Source organism: Erigeron canadensis, chromosome 1 (assembly GCF_010389155.1).
Source record: "Erigeron canadensis isolate Cc75 chromosome 1, C_canadensis_v1, whole genome shotgun sequence".
In the NCBI taxonomy this organism is placed as follows: Eukaryota; Viridiplantae; Streptophyta; class Magnoliopsida; order Asterales; family Asteraceae; genus Erigeron; species Erigeron canadensis.
Window position 1 is genome coordinate 3,370,284 of NC_057761.1, and position 20,236 is coordinate 3,390,519.

General features: G+C 34.5%; 1 protein-coding gene across 2 annotated transcripts; it reads left to right on the top strand.

Moving 5' to 3' along the window:
• Positions 1-1,192: 1,192 nt before the first annotated feature.
• LOC122584682 (putative ion channel POLLUX-like 2) lies at positions 1,193-19,620 on the top strand. Of its 2 annotated transcripts, none has more exons than XM_043756727.1 (24): positions 1,193-1,324; positions 3,671-3,747; positions 11,877-11,968; positions 12,045-12,331; positions 12,497-12,568; positions 12,879-12,954; positions 13,058-13,156; positions 13,655-13,809; positions 13,901-14,005; positions 14,174-14,260; positions 14,356-14,440; positions 14,523-14,670; positions 15,451-15,527; positions 16,000-16,080; positions 16,230-16,427; positions 16,509-16,622; positions 16,699-16,791; positions 17,232-17,358; positions 17,433-17,509; positions 17,828-17,875; positions 17,963-18,032; positions 18,137-18,210; positions 18,775-18,885; positions 19,237-19,620. In XM_043756727.1, exons 1-24 carry the CDS (start codon positions 1,248-1,250, stop codon positions 19,336-19,338), a joined length of 2,532 nt encoding a protein of 843 aa, XP_043612662.1. In that variant the 5' UTR covers positions 1,193-1,247; the 3' UTR covers positions 19,339-19,620. The 2 variants fall into 2 exon arrangements, with proteins under 2 accessions (XP_043612662.1, XP_043612663.1); XM_043756728.1 differs by having other exon boundaries at positions 11,877-11,944.
• Positions 19,621-20,236: the final 616 nt, after the last annotated feature.

Sequence of the window (20,236 nt, forward strand, 5' to 3'; positions counted from 1 at the left end):
TTTTAAAATACATAAATACTAACACTTGGAATACTCCGAGTCCACAGTACCATCTTCGTCGTTACGATGAATGTAGCGGTATGGTTTAGGTGACTCGACAATGTCGCCAGGTGGAGGAGATTCGTACTCCTCCCCCGGGTCAGAGTAGTAAGGTACATCCTCACCATCACCGACATTGCCTTGCCAGAACACCCCGTGGTCTAGCGTGGATGTCAAAGTCGTAGAGGCAGTGGTAAGCTGAAAAATAACTTGATTCAGCCAATCCATCTTCTGACGAAGATACACGAGATACTCACTTTCGTTGCGGTTAAGAACCCGATTGGGAGCCGTCAACAGGTTGATCTAGGCTTGGTAAGCCGCCTTGTTTTCAGACACGCTCTGAATGACGTTGTTTACTCCAGTGCGGTGTCTGGAGTCGTAATTCAGGTGGACTTGGATCGCCATTTTAACATCACGAAGATTCATTGGATTGTTAGCCATGAAGAAGGTAGATTGTGGTACAATGAGATTTGTATTAGGAGGTAAAGTATTTAAAATTAGAGAGTTGTGTGTATAAATATGTAGGGTGTAGTATATATAGGAAAGATGAAAAGGTAAAAGAGAAAAAAAAAAAACAAACGGCTCAAAAGTTTCAAAATCCAACCATTGGACCTCCATATGCATGCAAGAATTGGATGGTCGAGTGCGTGGTGTGACTACTCGTTTTCATACCACGACGCGTGGTGGAGCGTTGACAGCGGCGGTGTTGAGTGGTGGTGCAATTTCAGTCCATTCACCCAATTTTTTATATTTTTTTATTTTTTTTAACTGTGTATTCTACAAAGTATAACTATTTCCATATTTGAAAATGGAAAAGGAGTGAGTGAGTGAGAGCCAAAGGTCAGCCCTTTTCTTGATTGTATCTCCACTCCAAATTCCGCTACCCCATCTTCAAGTACCACATTCTCAATTTCCACACATCACTTGATTTCAATCCAATCCAATATGAATCAATCACAAAATTCCAACTTTTCTTAATTACATTCCAAAAATCACATCACTCTCTGGGGTTATTCCATTACAAAAAACAATCAATCAAGACATTTATCGTACATACTATACTATTTCCCAATCACCAAATGTGTGAATATCTTTAAACCCCATGTGCCCCTGCTTTTCATTGCTATATATATGTGTGTATATATATAGTACATACTAGTTCCCAATCACTAAACCCCATGTGAGCTAGCTTTTCATTTTGCAAGAAAATGCTCATCTTGCATAATATTCATCCATGGATTTCCCCAAGATTTCAATATTTCTCAAAGGTTTCAACTTTTAGAAGGTTAGTTGCTTTTCTTTCAATGACTTCAATTTTTTTGATTATTGGTTTTACATTAAACATTTGGTGTGCAAAAAGTTACATCCTTTATGGTTTCTGTATTTTTAAAATATTATATGTTTATTTTTGAAAAGTGTTTTTTAGTACACATTCTTTTGAAGCACAAAAGGTGATTTCTTAAAGGTTTGATATGATAGCTTAAGGTTGAATTTGATAGTAAATTTATGGTAACAAAATGAACTTATTATAATAATTGTCTCAAGTCAAATGTCTTTTTGAAAAACAAAGATTTAAGAATTTATTATCAACTTATATCTTGTTGACAGTATCTTGTCGAATGAACAGTAAAATTGTAAAATCGATATAGGGCTTATTTTGCAAGTGGAACATGTTCTGTGACAAAATAATTCAAAAGTGTTTAGGACATTTAGTTTGGGATGGAGGATGAAGTGGATTTGGTCTAATAGATATTAGACGGCGGTTAGTGTTAGGCAATTTCTCGATATTCTATTCTGAATTCAATATAGTAAGTTCTTAAGAAAATGTTTTGAATTTTCTGGAGGCTGGGTTGGCGGTTGTGGTATAAGAGAGAGGATGGTGCGTCAGTTTAATTTATCGAGTAGGTAAAGGAGGTGATATGTCGCTCTGTGTCGGTGTTATAGTAATAAAGGGATGGGGTGTGCGTATTGTCTTATGCTATGGATATACAAGATGAAAGGTTGAGCTACTAAAACAATGATGATACATAAAGCATGATCTGTAATTAGCTTGCATAGTGTGATTTCAGGGGTGCTTTTCAATTGCATGATATAGTTTGTTTGAGATTTTAAGATGTTTTGTCTCCCATTCTGTTGGGCATTATCCGAACTGCCTTTAAAAGAAAACATTTCACGAGCTTTGGATTACTGACACAACATGTTTCCTGCCCATGATTATAGCACATTCTTCAGATCTAGGCATATATTAGCACTTTATACAAAATATATATAGATTAAATTATATAACCGATAGCTTACCTAGTATGGATTCTGGAGTTTCCATTAAGATTGCATAACAGTAACAACACCTCCACTTTTAAAATTTAATTATTACAAGCTGCAACAAAACCACAAATATTTTAATGGTTTCATCTGAATAAAGTTTTAGGACTATAGTTGAAGCTATTAGTATCCCACAACTTCACACTTATAAGGATGATGGATTGTTACAGTTGCTTTTACAAGTCTTGGGAACAAACATGAAGAAATAGGTGGATTTTTTTTGTGTATTGGGAATATGTGGTCCATGAAATATTGGTGTGGCTTTCCACATAAAATTTCCTCATTTTTTTCAGTGTTCCAACATGTAGGTCCCACTGCCAATTTACAGACTCACACTCACCCATCTTATCTTGTTTTCTTGATGTGTATGGTACTATGGTTGAACCTTTCTGAAGATGTATTATTTGTCATCATTCTTCATGTTCCCACTTAGTAGCAATATAAAATATAAATATCTACTAATATATCTTTCCCTTTCTGCATATTCCACTTAAAAGATACTCCAAGTGTATTCGAGTTTTTGGGTGATGTTGAGTAGATATCAAGTGGTGTACCTTATGAATTTCATTACTCCATTAGTAACCTATTGTGCCATATTGTTGGGTGGATATTAACACTTAGATTGTTTACAAGTGCAAGTCTGTTGGCTAGAAAATTAGAACACATTGATCTATTTTTACATAAAAGCATGTAAGTATGATTTTGTGATCTCATTTGTTTTAGTATGCAACAGAAATAGCATTTCGATAAATTATCCACGAGGTTATGACAAGTTTCCTTATTGATTAGCATGTTTCAGAAAGACACTATATATTGGTAATAAATTTTAGATGACAACTATTATTGTTAAATACATTGTAAAAGAAATGGAAAGAACACTAGGTAGTTATCTGTTCGGTAATAAATCAATCTGTTATTTCCATAGCACTCAAGTTAGCAAGGCGTTTTTTTGTGTTAGAATATGACGATTTAAATGTATTTTTCCAAATCTTTATTTCACTTGAGGCAGGCATACCTAAACTGTTTTTGCTAATATTCGTGTCTTGTAGCTTAAATCCCTGTATAAACAGGAGCAAGTCTATAAGCTTTATACGTTAATCAAATGTTATTGTTTATACTAGTTGTACTTATTGGGATGCATTAAGTGAATATTGGAAATTCGTTATACTTTTGGTTAAGTTTCCCACTTACTCATTGTAACTATCAAAAGTAGTGTTGTGTTTCCTGCATTTTGTCCAAAGTTGTATTCATACTTTTGCATTTAGAATAATTTTGGAATCTGAACCTGATCCTAATATGCTGCTTTCAGAGAACCAATCCCATTTCCATGCTGCTGGATCAATTCTTCAGCTTTACATACAAATAACATATTCATGAGTTCTCAAGGTAAAATCTCTAATCAATCTGTATTATAAGATTTCCATATTTAGTTATTTACTTCAGCAAAACCGCTCTTTTTCCCGATTGACTTGTTAATTTATTCAACAAAATCGTATTATCCAAATTGATATGCCATGTTTCACAATTAAGTTCATGTAAGTTTTATAAGTTTTATTAGAATAACTTGATTTCGAAAAACTTGATGAACCATAACTATAGCGATAACAGGAGTCAAGCAGTTTTACTCATGCCTTTTAATAATTGACATTAGATTTGATTTTAATGTTCTTGTTCTCTACTTGATTTTGATGTGAGAAACGTTGGAGATAGCTTTATGGCATTAGTATGATGAAATATGTAGTAATAAACATCCTTTATGTAGATAGCTAAGACGGGTAACATAGTCTGTTGGGATTTTACAGGGCTATTTAGTCATGACCTGAATGAGTGAGTTATAATGTAATATTTCCATTTCTCGATCTGTGCGTGTCATCCTTGCACATAGGCCATGTGATATTACCATTCTCAATTAGATTAACACACACACAGAGAAAAAAAAAAGTTAAGGCCACAGAATTGTTATCTTCCAACATTACATCCTTCTTTTCTTGACTCTGATTCATTTTATACGCAAGTGATTGCAATATCTTATTTAGCTACATGTAAATGGTGTTGGAAAGATTAGCCCTCGTGTGTACTTTAAAATTTATTTTATATACGCAACGGAAGACTGAAAATACAAACATGTATTATTTTTAAAACTTGCACACGATTAATATTTTCTCCAGGATCCAATTACACCATGATAGTTGTCATAATAGATAGACTAAAAATTATACCTTTCAAGTAGGTAAAATCTTATGTGAAAAACAATATTCAATAGTATGAATATCTCTACAGTTGATCCACACTAACACCTTAAACAATACCCAAAGGCTGCTAGACCTTAATCACCAAATACCAAAACTAAATAACCAAACTATTTTGGTATTCTTGTCCTAGCCGTAGACTATAAGTCCATAATATAAAAGGAGTAACTTTCCTTACTACTAAAGAAAGTGATATGTATGTGTGTTTTTTCTACAAGACCAAACACCTCCTTTTATACTTGAGTTTGGCCAGGATTTGGAAATCGAATCTTACAAGAAAGATCTAGGAAATTTCATATTAGATTTCATGGTGATTCCCATATACAACTTGAGGATAACGAATCTTCCAAAGATTTCATATCTTCAAAAATCTGTTTATATTGATGATTTAATATATGTATACAATATACATATATCCGGGTATCTAAGTGTTTATTGTGTGTGACCCCGTAGGCTCCTGTGTAAGCCGCAATATAATTTTGTGTTATGACATACACACTAATCCAACAAACTCCCACTTGTGTATGGCATAACATCTAGTAAATTACACAGACAATGATTGATGTCTAGCAACACGTCATTGCCCCCGAAAACACACGAGTGTGTTTTCAGTCGAAGGAACGATCATTATTAAAAAATAATGATATAATGATTAATTGTCTATTGTCCCTTTATTTCGGATACCCTGTTGACATGAGACATGGATCTAGTCATTCTCATTAGTCAACCAAATATGTTTCTCGATATAGAAAAGTTGAATCTGATCACCAAGTTAGATTTGATCAACAATCAATATAGCTTGGACACGGCCATGTAAATATCTATTCATTACCACTGTGGTATCATACTCTCGTAGAGGAATAAATTCCATCTTGATTTTATGCGTACATCATGCACTTCATATCATACCCAATGATGGCCTTTATAACTACCTTATTCAGGATAGCGTTTAACCATATCAAAGCATAACATGTCGTATATTCAGCAACCAACATAAAAATCTCAGGTCTAAGGACATAAAGACATAATCACTTCGAGATTCACTATTTACGTCGATCCATGTTGTGACATCTCGTGATTGGGCCATTCCAATATTCATCAACAATGAATACATGTGAATTTTGGCCTTATCAAGTTAACTATTCACCATCAGTGAATAAAGCCAAAACTTCACATTAGTCTTGATTCATGTTACTCCCATAACATGACCGACTATGAAGATTTTGAATAATCAACAATTATTCATGGATTAAACATGCTAATATAAAACACAATATAAATGAAAACGACCATACCAAGTATATCAATTCATTAAAATAAACTGCTTATTATTTTAAAATATTCAAATACTAAATCACAATTGAAAAAGATCAGTAGCATAGCGAAGTCCAATACTACTAGCATGATCATCATGCTTGTTGTGTCATTGGCTTCGTGAACGGGTCAGCTAAATTATCATCTGTGTGAGCCTTAAGAATATTAATCTCATTCCTCTCAATAACTTCACGTATGTAGTCAAACTTTCGAAGAATGTGCCTACTACCTTTACGTACACGTGATTCTTTCGCAAGTATAATAGTACTTGAATTATCACAGTACATTTCCATAGGAGATTCAATGCTGGGTACTACCCCAAGTTCAGCAACAAATTTCCTAATCCAGACAGCTTCCTGAGCTGCTTCTGAGGCAGCAATGTATTCTGCTTCTGTTGTAGATTGTGCAACTGTGCTCTGCTTTGAGCTTTTCCAATCAACTGCCCCGCCATTCCTGACAAAGACATAACCAGATTGGGATCGAGAGTCATATGGATCAGTTTGGAAACTAGCATCCATATAACATTTGATACTCAACTCTTCTTCCAAACCACCGTAAACCAAGAACATATCTTTAGTTCTCCATAGATACTTAAGAATGCTCTTAACAACAATCCAGTGCTCTTCACCTGGATTCTGTTGATATCGGCTCGTCAAACTCAAGGCTAACGACAGTGCTCTTCACCTGGATTCTGTTGACATCAGGTCTAGTACATAACATGGCATACATGATGGATCCTATAGCTGAAGCATATGGGATACCTTTCATTCGTCTTATCTCATGAGGTGTGATAGGACTTTGAGACTTGCTCAAGTTTATGCCCTTTTGCACAGGCAATCCTCCACGCTTGGAGTTTTGCATGTTAAATCTTCGCAAGATTTTGTCAATGTATGTACTTTGACTCAAACCAATAAGTCGTTTGGATCTATTTCTATAGATCCTGATTCCAAGAATGTAAGTAGCTTCTCCAAGATCTTTCATTGCAAAACATTTTCCAAGCCAAGACTTAACATCTTGCAAAGTTAGAATATCGTTTCCAATAAGTAGCACGTCATCAACATACAAGATCAAGAAGACTACTTTGCTTCCACTAGCTCTAATGTAAACACAGTCTTGGTTTTGAGAAAAACCAAACTCTTTGATTTTCTTATCAAACTTAAGATTCCAAGTCCTGGATGCTTGCTTTAATCCATAAATGGATGTATGAAGCTTGCATACTTTATTAGGATGCTTTGGATTAACAAAACCTTCTGGCTGAACCATATATACATCCTCAGTTAGGTGGCCATTCAGAAAAGCTGTTTTGACATCCATTTGCCATATTTCATAATCATGAAAAGCAGCTATGGCAATAAGTATCCTGATCGATTTAATGCTCGCGACTGGTGAAAAGGTTTCCTCATAATCAATTCCTTGAGTCTGAGTGTATCCTTTTGCTACCAACCGAGCCTTAAAAGTGTTTACATTACCGTCCATGTCAATCTTCTTCTTAAAGACCCATTTACACCCTACTGTCTTACAATTGGGTGGAAGATCAATCAAGTCCCATACTTGATTATCTTTCATGGACTGCATCTCTGCATTCATAGCATCTTGCCATTTATCAGATTCAGGATTCGATATGACTTAATGATAAGTAAAGGGTTCATTATAATCCCCTAGATCAGTTTCATCTAAATTAATTAAAATAATTATACCTCGCAAGTCGATGAGGAGTTCTATTAGATCTACGAAGTGCAGGTGCAACATTATCTGGCTCACCAACAATGTGCTCAGCTTCAACATCTGGATAGCTAGCGCTTGCAGAAGGTATGTCACTTTGTGGTTCTTGAATTTCTTCAAGATTTACTTTACTCCCACTAACTTCTTGTAAGAGAAGATCTCTTTCCAAGAACTCAGCAAACCGAGCAGGAAACACTTTGTTTTCAGCCTTGTAGTAAAAGTAGTGACCCATGTTTCTTTTGGGTATCCCACAAAGTTACAGTTGATACTTCTGGGTTCTAATTTGTTTAAAGTGTCGCGCTTCACGTAAGCTTCACAACCCCAGACTTTCAAGTAAGACAACTTGGGACTTTTCCCATGCCACAGTTCATGTGGTGTCTTTTCTACCTTCTTGATCGGAACCATATTGAGTATGCGTGCAGTAGACTCTAACGCGTATCCCCAAAAAGACGGCGGTAGGGTAGTCAGACTCATCATAGAGCGAACCATATCAAGTAAAGTCCAATTTCTCCGCTCAGACACCCCATTATGTTGTGGTGTGTATGGCGGAGTGAATTGTGAGACAATCCCACGATTCTTTAAGTGGTCCAAAAACTCTTGACTCATATATTCACCACCTCGATCAGAGCGAAGGGCTTTAATGGTCTTTCCAAGTTGATTCTCTACTTCGTTTTGAAATATTTTGAATGTTGCAAAAACTTCATGTTTATGTTTCAGCAAGTAAACATAACCATATCTACTATAATCATCAGTGAATGTAACGAAGTATGATTCACCATTTCTAGACATAGTTCTAAAAGGGCCACATACATCAGTATGTATTAGTCCTAAAAGATCTTTAGCTCTTTCACCTAAACCGGAGAAAGGAGCGTTTATCATCTTTCCACATAAACAAGATTTGCATACATCAAATGACTCGGAGCCAGTTGATTCCAAAAGTCCATCAGATTGGAGTTTTGAAATGCGTTGTTTGTTTATATGACCTAGACGACAATGCCATAGATAGGTTTTATTCAAGTCTTGCTTGAATCGTTTGGCAGTACAGGTATATACATGATTATTACTTGAAATGGCACCACACATCAATTTCAAAAATACCATCACGTGGACAAGCATTAAAATAAAAAACATTATTCTTAGAAACTGAAATGCCAAAGTGCGTAAATGCAAGTTCATAACCAGCATTTTTCAAAAGTGAAACTGAAATTACATTGCTTGTAATACTAGGAGCATAATGACATTCTTCCAATAAAACAATAAGACCACTTGGAAGAGTAAGCTCATAGGTGCCAATAGCTTCAACAACTGCTCGATTCCCATTGCCCACTCGCAAGTCCAGTGTCCCTTTTTTCAGTTTTTTACTTCTTCTCATTCCCTGGATATTGTTACAGATGTGAGTGCCCCAACCAGTATCAAAAATCCAGGAATCACTAGAAAAAGTATATAGTTGTATATGAAATATACCTGATTTGCTAGTCTCACCAGCTTTGCCCTTTTTCAGCTCAGATAGGTAGACAAGACAGTTCCTTCTCCAATGGCCAACCTTTCCACAATGGAAACATTCGACGTCTTTTGCTGGGTTTTCTTCCTTGGGAGGCGGTGGAATCTTATTCCTGGCAATTCCTTTGCCTTTTCCCTTCCCATAAGTTTTCGACTTATTCTTTTTAACCCTTCCATCCCTAATCATAAGGATGCTTGGATTGGAGGCTTTGGATGGAATATTCTGTTCAGCAGCTTTGAGCATCGAATGCAATTCTGACAGAGACTTATTCCAACTTTGCATGTTATAGTTCATGACAAAGTTATCAAACGATTTTGGTAGTGAAGCCAAAATGGTGTTCACAGCCAAAAGAGTCGGCATAGGAGTTCTAAGCTTTTCCAACCTAGTCAATGTAGCTTTTCATCTTCAAAGCATGAGAGCAGCATGAGAGCTGACTGACTGACCCTCCTCCATTTTGCATGTGTGAAGAAGCTTGTGAGTTTCATACAACTCTTGATTTGCCTGTTTCTGAAACATATTTTTGAGATCAGTGATCATATCATATGCTGTGCGATCTTCCATTTCTTTCTGGAGTTCAGGAGTCATACTCGCAAGCATTATTAAAGCTATCTTCTCTTGCTCATCAAACAAATTTTGATAAGCATCTTGTTGAGCAACAGTATCTGTCTCGGCAGGAGGATCGGGCAAGGGTTCATCAATGGTTTTCACCTTCCCTTCATACTTGAGGACAATCCTCAAATTGCGATACCAGTCTAGGAAGTTATTATCATTAAGTTTCTCCTTCTCCAACAAAGAACGGAGTGAGTTTTGGTTTACGTTTTGATTGTTTGCCATCTACATTAGAAGTAAGGTTTATTTTAGTATTTTCGATATGAGAACTTTAGTAAATTAACTACCCAAGCTTAAATATTATAAACAATTAATTTACAAAAGCCTAAGATCCACATAGGGGTTCCATAATTACATTTGTCGATCAGCTAGCAGTCATGGAGTCTATTGGTAGGTAGCGAGTACCAATTGCATTACAAGTGCAACTCTCAGATCTTTATGGGATCTTGAGATATGTGTAGTTCAACAAACTACTATTATCTACTGTCATGTTTATCCCATCCTTGCCTCGGATTCAGGTCTCACCGTGAACTCGATTAAGTCGTCCAATTTGTAAACTGTGGAAATTTAGCCTAGTCTCACTCGAAACTAAAAATCCACCTTGTGGGCTCGTGGCTATAATTTGATTAGGTCTTACCGTAACCAACAAATAACGAGGAGTGTTCACAAGCTCATTGGATGGCATGGCTTAAGTTTGACGAGTATATTTAAAAAATTGTGTTTATTATATAGTTACACTATTTGAAGTTTAACTTTTAAAATCATCAATTTTAAACTTTAAATTCATTTTATGTTTTTATTTAATGTTTCCATCAAAAACATTTTAGCATATTATAATCAACAATTATATTAATAAAAACATATTCATGCATCAAACACTTATAGCTTAGTCCAAAGTAAAACTCCCACTTAATTCAAGAACCAAGTGAGATTTTGTGTAATAGCTCATTGTTTTTAACTTGACTCCAAGTCTATCTTTTAAGCCAAATTAAAAACCCTTTTTGTAAAATTTAATAACTACATTATTAAAAGTTATATATGGCTTGTCCATGATTACAATGCATGGGTATAATCATGGATAAATTTAAATAATCAAGCCATAATTAATAAATTCAAAATTTATAGAGGTGATTTATTTTTCGATCTTATTTGTGCGCCATGAGGTTAAATCTGAATCAATCAAGTTGATTCTAAAAACCAAAAGATTTTATTAAATACCAATACGCCACAAAGCTAGATCAAAAATAAAATCACATGACAACTAAAAGGTGTAAAAGTGGCTTTGGTACCACGGTTGGAAAGATTAGCCCTCGTGTGTACTTTAAAATTTATTTTATATACGCAACGGAAGACTGAAAATACAAACATGTATTATTTTTAAAACTTGCACATGATTAATATTTCCTCAAGGATCCAATTACACCATGATAGTTGTCATAATAGATAGACTAAAAATTATACCTTTCAAGTAGGTAAAATCTTGTGTGAAAAACAATATTCAAAAGTATGAATATCTCTACAGTTGATCCACACTAACACCTCAAACAATACCCAAAGGCTTCTAGACCTTAATCACCAAATACCAAAACTAAATAACCAAACTATTTGGTATTCTTGTCCTAGCCATAGACTATAAGTCCATAATATAAAAGGAGTAACTTTCCTTACTACTAAAGAAAGTGATATGTATGTGTGTTTTTTCTACAAGACCAAACACCTCCTTTTATACTTGAGTTTGGCCAGGATTTGGAAATCGAATCTTACAAGAAAGATCTAGGAAATTTCATATTAGATTTCATGGTGATTTCCCATATACAACTTGAGGATAACGAATCTTCCAAAGATTTCATATCTTCAAAAATCTGTTTATATTGATGATTTAATATATGTATACAATATACATATATCCGGGTATCTAAGTGTTTATTGTGTGTGACCCCGTAGGCTCCTGTGTAAGCCGTAGTATAATTTTGTGTTATGACATACACACTAATCCAACAAATGGCACTTGTGTAGATGATAGTGTTGACTACGAGTAGCATGTATCATGCTTCTGTTACAGAATATTTAGTTTTTAGTGATGATTATCAAATGCTTTTTCTTTCTTTTCATTCCTTCAGTAAAGAAGTCGGAGTTTAATAACATAAAAGCATCACATAAGACGGGTTTCGAGTCGGGCCCCTTGAAGGTGAAGCTACCAGATTACTCTCAGGTGTGCATTATTTGGGAGGCATCCGTAATATAATGCCAAATATCCATTTGAACAGATGAATTAATAAAATGTGCAGGTGCATCTGACAAAGATAGTTCTTGCTGCAGTGACGTCTTACTTACTTGCTAAACTGATACAACAAAATCGTGGGAAAATAGTGATTGTTGCTCTACAACATCTAATATCTCGCGCATTTCAATCATTTACTGCTACAAGTTTGCCCCTTGCATGCATCTCTAATTCTATGAATAAACCTACACCTCTGGGATTGGATGTATCTTTTCCCTCCTTGCATGACATCAAATGGAATTTTTCACGTCTGGCGTATTTATTTAACATACAGCTTGAAAGAAATGTGTCTACGTAAGTTTAACAAATATAGACTTCCTCAAAGAAAAAGACTAGTTATTTTAGTTTATTCCTTTGATGAATCTACTAATTATGGATGCACTCATACACTATCTCTTTCTTTGAAATTCATTTTTTTGCATGGATTAGTGCTGATAGTCGTCATGGATGTTTTTGCAGGTTCTTAATTGTGCTTTCTGGAGCTTGTTTCTCATTTGTTTTTATTGGTGGTTTACTCTTTTATAAGTACAGGTACCTTCTTTAATATTATTGATAGATTAACAAGCAAATAACAACATTCTGTGACATCTAAAACATTTGACAGTCCCCCAAAACTAAACACTTTCTGTTTATTAGAAATAATATGGGATGCTGGTGAGATTAATGTTATCCAAATGTTTTCTAAATTATCTTATTCAAATGAACAGTTGTCGCATACGTTTATGAGTTTATCTAAGTACATCGCTACTCAATTTTGTATATAGTTTTAGGATAGAGCCATGGAGGGGATATACTTATGTCTAATCGGTAATTAGGAAGGTCTCCATCTCGAATAATGCAGGGGTAATACACAGTCGTTTGAGGACTGTCTTTGGGAAGCTTGGGCATGTTTGTGCTCTTCATCAACTCATCTAAGAGTGAGATTTTCTTTTCAAATTCAATATCACTTGCTAAATGAAATAAGTGTTTTCTATTGTGTAGTCTCTGAAATACTATTGGTTTTAATCTTATTGTATGCAGCAAAGAACTAGGGTTGAACGTGTTATTGGGTTTGTTCTTGCTATATGGGGCATATTGTTTTATTCTCGTCTGCTGGGCACTATGACAGAACAGTTCAGGGTAAGTTTCTAGAGTGTGTAACGGCTGTTTGGATGTGTGGTATGAAACTGAATTGATGTGACTTATTAATCGGTTTGTAGTCTGTGTAAAAAGTGATCAATTATGATCACCATTACCCACCCCTCTTTTTTCTCTTCTCATATAGACTTTCATTTTTTTATGTAACAAAATAAAGAAATTATTGGGCAAACAGTATACAATCTATAGAAAACATAATTATAGCTGATAAAAGATGATTATTACTTATGTTTTAAAGTTTTATTCTAAAGATGTTGGAAATTTCTCTTTTGGTCATCAATTAGCCCTTATATTTATTACTTGAATAATGAGAATTCGTCAAACTTACAATTCTCAAGCAGCAACAACAGTACCCAATCCCAAACAACTGATTCTTATTATTACAAGCTCAAAAAGCAGAAGCACATACAAATGCTATCTCATATAGCATGTGTTGTAAGAACTGATTATCCTATTTAAACGATATGTTTATTTGTACAGCATAACATGCAAAAACTTAGAGAAGGAGCACAAGTGCAAGTTCTTGAGAGTGATCATATTATTATTTGTGGAGTTAATAGTCACCTGAGCTTCATATTGAAACAACTAAACAAGTATCATGAGTTTTCTGTGCGATTAGGTACAGCTGCAACTAGGTATTGAACTAATGACTTAAATATTTTGACTTCCTATAATATTTTGTAAGCTCATTCAGGTGTAATATATCTTAAATTTTTTTATAAATAGGAGGCAGAGAATTCTTCTCTTATCTGATATTCCAAGGAAGCAAATGGACAAAACAGTTGATAATATAGCAAAAGATCTTCATCATATTGACGTCCTCACAAAGAGGTATGCCCACACTCTAGATAAACTCACATGCTATTTTTTTTTCTCATTATATTGCATAACAGATGGGTCTGAGTAATATGATTTCATGCATCTTCTATTAGATTTCTACCAGCTTTTCTTTCGTGCTTTCTGTCTTTCCTGTTAAACCTTAAGTTTCTTGTTATGCAGTTGCAGTCTAAGTTTAACAAAATCATTCCAAAGGGCTGCAGCAAATAATGCACGTGCCATAATTATTTTGCCAACCAAGACTGATAGGTAAGGGTATTTTGCCCACCATAATTATGTGCTTAAAGTTTCAAAGAACGACATCAAGTTTTCTGATAGTTTACTAATCTGGTTTTTGGAGTTAGGTATGGAATTGATACAGATGCATTTCTATCTGTCCTTGCCCTCCAGCCTATTTCAGACATGGAATCTGTTCCTGCAATAGTTGAGGTAAAATCATATTCCTTTCCTTTAAGAACTATATAATAAATAGTTAAAGTTCTAACCAAAATATTCACTTACTTGTTCCCAGGTTTCAAGCCCCAATACATGTGATCTCTTAAAGTCAATCTCAGGTTTGAATGTTGTGCCTGTGGAAAATGTTACATCTAAATTATTTGTTCAGTGCTCTCGCCAGAAGGGGCTCGTAAAGATCTATAGACATTTGCTTAATTACCAAAGTAAGCTCCAACTTCTGATTAGTAATATATTTCCAGAGTGCTAATAAGTTGATTGGTTTTAAAGAACATTATAATTATCATTTCATAGAGTATTAGAACCATGTACAATTTCAAGAATAGCTATTTAAATAAAAAAGAGTGAAAATCTAGAGCTGTTATTTTCCATTGTTATTCAGTGAATTTGTATATATCTGGAAACTGAAATGAGAAGTCCTTTCTGTTTCACTAAACTTAACAGCCAGTTTCTTATCTTGAAATGAGAAGTCTTTTCTCTAAACTTAATGGCCAGTTTCTTACCTTCTATGAGTATACGGTTTTATTTGGTTTTAACTCTCCTTTAATAGGTTTGGGTAAATTTAAAATAAAAAAGCTGAACTGGAGACATGATGAATGGGTCCAGTGGGTCGAAACTCGAAAGTTGCCCAAAATGTATTCGAGAATCAGGATGCTTAAAATTTATCTTTTTTAATTATTTGGTTCTAACTACTTAACTAGATTCTCATTGTAGTTTTATGGTTTTTCATTCCATGTTGATCACTTTAGTTATTTATTCATATAGAAAAGGCGGGAAGAGAAACAAAATGTTTGTAGGTAGACCCGGCGCAGTTTAACCCCTATAATATTACAAGTAACCCACTACCCAATTCGCACATATTATTAAAATACCTAGTCACAGATAGTCTTCCTATAAAACTTTTCAGAGTGTATAAGATATATCATTTGTTATGTCTTATGCCTATGGCAATGATCCCGGCAACACTTATACTGAACTCTTTGCAGAAAACGTATTCAATCTTTGCAGTTTTCCTCATCTAGCGGGATTGAAGTATTGGCAACTAAGAAATGGATTTCAAGAGGTATGTTTTTCTTATGTTTTAAAACTTGTCAACAGACTTCAAATTGAGGTTATACGAAAGTTTTCAGCATGTTGGGTACAATATTTGTTCAAGCTTAGCGTGCGATATTATAAGTTATAACTTATACTAGAACTTTATAGATATTCATTACAAGAAAATAGTTATACTTGTACCTTCGGTATAATTATGTTAATTACATTGTTTTAAGACCTATAAGTTGAGTTATGCAAAGAGTGTGCATTTGAGAACAAGCACTTCCGATCCTCTTTCTTTTTTCTTCTACAATATAACTGAATACATAATGTGTCACATAAATGAATACTCTAATCACGATTTTCCATTGTCAATTCCTATCTTTTTTATATATTCAAGCTACTATCATTCTAGCCATTGTAGTCTGTTATAATAGTCATGTCATTCTCTGTGTTTCTGTTTTGTTTATCCTTATATATATTTGAGTATATCTTTACAGGCTGTTGTTTGTGGTCTTTATAAGAAAGGAAAGATGAACTTTCATCCATTGGACAATGAAATATTCGATGAAGATGACAAAGTATGTACGCATGTGAAGCCTTCTTAAGGATTTTGTACAATATTTTATTAAAACTTATTAATTACAAAATTAAAAGTGGGATGGGACATGCTGGCCCTCCTTAGATCTATTGCTCAGATGGTTGACCAACTCTTATTTTGCATTCACAGGTATTATTAATTGCACCTGTTAACGGGAAGAAAGATTCACAGATTTCATATTTTAATTCAATTAAAGAACAAGGAATTGACCCTCATAACCTTCAAGTTTTGAAAGAGATTGGCGAAGAAGCTCCACATAACGCCCTTCATGTGGCAAAAGCACGATTGGAGAAAATTGTCAAACGTCCAGCAAAATCAGGTTCGAAGGTAAACTCTCTCTTTTGCACCAAGTTACTTGGGTTTTGGGGAAAATACAAGTAATAAGAGAGGACTGAATTATAAATGTAGGCATCAGATTGGAGCGTGGGACCAAAAGAATGCATACTAATGCTTGGATGGCGGTCGGATGTTGTAGAAATGATTGAAGAATATGATAATTACTTAGGACCTGGAAGTGTTGTGGTATGTCTTAAATTTCAATTAAATGTTCATGCACTCTGGTTATCCTTTTTTCATAAGCATAAGTGTATTCATGCAGGAAATTTTGTCAGATGTGCCAATTGCGGAACGAGAAAAAACATACAAATTTTCTGGTGGACGTAAATTGAAAAACGTCCAAGTCATTCATAAGGTATTGTTTCAGAGCAATCAATCTTTTCCCTCTTTCAATAAAATTTCATGAAATATTCTTCGTCCTTTGTTCTAAATCATAGCGGTGATAAAATGGGCGTGACGGCTGACGGGTCAGAAGTCTGGACCAATAAATCTTTTAAACGACCCAGGTTGACCTTTATGCAGTTTTTGTCCAAAATGTTTTTAATTTTTTATACGTAATTGTGCATCTTATATGAGTACTAAAAGTTATATTATTTATGTTGTAATCTATTTTCCGAGCAAACTGATTTTGGGGGTTTTAATGCATTAAAATTATACTGAAGCAGTATTCAACATGTTTGACTTTGACCTGTTTCCTGTCAAGCTAATTTTCTGGCTTTACCTATTAGACCCATTAATAGGTAAATAAGTAGAATTTCTTGTCTACTAAGTCATATATATCCAATGCACTAACAGGCTGGAAACCCAAGGAACTATGATGCCTTGAAAGAGACCATTGAACATACTCAAAAGTCTGTTAAGAAAGGAGAAGATGTTCCATTTTCTGTTGTGGTTATATCTGATAGAGAGTGGCTGCTTGAAGGTGCGGTTTGTTTTCTTTAATTCCTTTGGGAAAAAAAAACATGGTAAAAACCCTAACCCTATTGGTTATCATAGATCCATCAGGGGCCGATAAGCAGTCTGCATATTCTCTCCTTCTTGCCGAAAGCATTTGCCAGAAGATTGGTGTGAAGGTGGGTAGGTCTCATCTACATCATTTTCGTTCTCTTTAGGGCTTTTTCAGTTCGGACTTTTTTAGCGTATAAATTATAGCATTACAGTTGGAAAGGTAGGCTGGTTATGTAATGTGTCAATTTGGTTAGTGTCATAATGGGTAACTTCAGTACTAGTAAGATCTTAGCCGACTTATAACACGTCTTTTTTCGTCCAAAATACTGTTTTGTTTTTTTTTTTATTTTACTGTGAAATGTGGTTACAAAACTATATGATGGTATGTTGTATTTTGATCTGCTAGTTGTCATTGTATTGACTTGTTCAAATGTTGAATACAGGTTCATAATCTGGTTGCAGAAATTGTTGACTCTAAATTGGGAAAACAGGTATTTCTGTTTTATGTTTTACCAAGAAAAATGTGTTGTTTTCATTTCTATACATGTGCTGATAACAGATGAGTTATTGCCCTTTAGATTACTAGAATCAAGCCATCATTAACTTACATAGCAGCCGAGGAAATAATGAGCCTCGTGACAGCTCAAGGTTATATATGAACTATAAGCTTTTTTATAAATTTTTTTGTTTGGTCATGCATGAGAACTTATCCTGTTCAACTAATTGAATCATATTTCTTTCTTGAACATCAGTTGCCGAAAATTGTGAACTTAATGCAGTTTGGAAAGACATATTGGATGCAGATGGAGATGAAATTTATGTCAAGGTAACACCATTTGTGGTCTGTCCAGAAATAAGTCAAACCTTGGGTTGTATAGATTCAAACCTAGTATTTTCTAGTTTCATAGTTGGAAAATGGATGTGTTGGATATTTCATCGAAGGGGGTATCATTTTTGTGCGGTATAAAACAGGTAGAGTAGTAAGATGGATTAGATTCAGTTGACCTGCAAACTCATCTATTGTTTTTTTTTTCTTTATTTATTTTCATAAATCAGTTGTGTATTAGTTATTAAATATGATCACAAAACTGTTACTAAATTAATGATCCAGTAATCAATTTAGGTGGTCACTGAACACTTGATTTAGTATGTTTGACTTGTTAGCAATTTCAGATCAACCCAATTTCACATTTATGGGTTGAAATTGCTCCATCTAAGTTAATTATGCTTGTCAAATAAAATGGTTTCTGTAACTGTTGATAATTGATAGATGGTACCTGTGTCTAGACATTAAATAGTCAAAATTTAGACTAGTTCATTGAGACCCAGGGAATACAAACCAAATCGATCTAAACCCTTATAAATTGGTATGATGCATTGTGTTGCGCAGGATATAGGTCTATATATGAAGGGGGATGAGCATTTATCATTTTCAGAGCTCTCTGAAAGAGCGCGATTAAGGAGAGAAGTCGCCATTGGTTATGTGAAAAACAACAAAAAGGTGGCCCACCTTTCTTACCAATTTCTTATATAAGTGCTGATTTTGTCCCATTCACTTATGAATGATTCTAATTGGGTTATGTTCGAGCTAAAAGTTGGTCACACAAAAGAGAATTAGCTATTAGGGAAGGGGTTGAAATTCATCCAAATTATTATTCTAATGCATTTGTTATAAACCAACATATACAAAGTGTAGAAAAGTACTTTGATCATATTTAACACATTAAGAAAAAAGTGTTTTGCTCAACTTGATACGACCCATTACTCAAACCACCCGATTTCCCAAATTGCCTCTAGTTTTCTCTTGGAACTTAATAATATATTAGTATTTATTGATATGAGATTCTTGCAGGTTATCAACCCAGTTCCCAAATCTGAGCCTCTCTCCCTTGAACTCACTGATTCTCTCATCGTTATATCAGAACTTGAAGGCGAACAACCGATTCTCTTATAAAATGTGACTCGTTTAAGACGGCTCTCTGCTGCTTTTTTTTGTTACTGCATGGTGCCGCGGGTTTTACATGTGCAGGGCATAGATACACAACAATCTTCGTACAAATTGATTTTGAGTTGGAAACAAAAACCAGAGAAGATACCCTTGCTTTCAAGCATGGCGTAAAGCGTAGGCTTTTTACAAGGTTTTTAAAAAGAAAACAAAACCTCAGAAAATCATAAGTGATCAATTTTGTATAACTTGTTACATTCAATGCCTCAATGGGAAATGTATTTTTGGGTCTGGATATTTCCACACAGATTTCTTCCTTTGATGTTAAAAATGCGTAAATGATAAATGATAAGTGTAGGACAAAGGGAGGTAGCCAAAAACCCAAATCACTCTTAGCCTGGAGATATTCAAGTTTTTTTACTTTCTTTTCAATTGTGGCCATGAGAACAAAGTATCCCTTCTTGGCTGCCGGCTTGTACATCAAAGCCGGTTACAGTGTATTTTACCTCATTCAAAAGAAAATATATCATTGTTTTGTAGCACCAAAGTATTCAAAAACGTTAATCATAACAAAGCTGGTGTCAATTTTGGAAGGGTTTAAAATCTCGGAGTGTAAGTAAGTTTGCAACTTTTTCTATTGTGTATGCATCAAAAATTTTGAACATTTTATGATAGTATCTCGTTAAATTGAACACTTAATGTAAGATTTTTACGTTGACCAATCAAAAATTTTTACGTGGACAACTCATATAGTTGCCACGTATACATTTTTACGTATGTTCAATTTGGCGAGATACTTACACAAAATGTTGAAAAACTTTTATGCATACACATAATAGAAAAAGTTGTAAAGTTACTTACCCATTTTGGAATTACCTTATCAATGATCATGACAACATAATAGGCC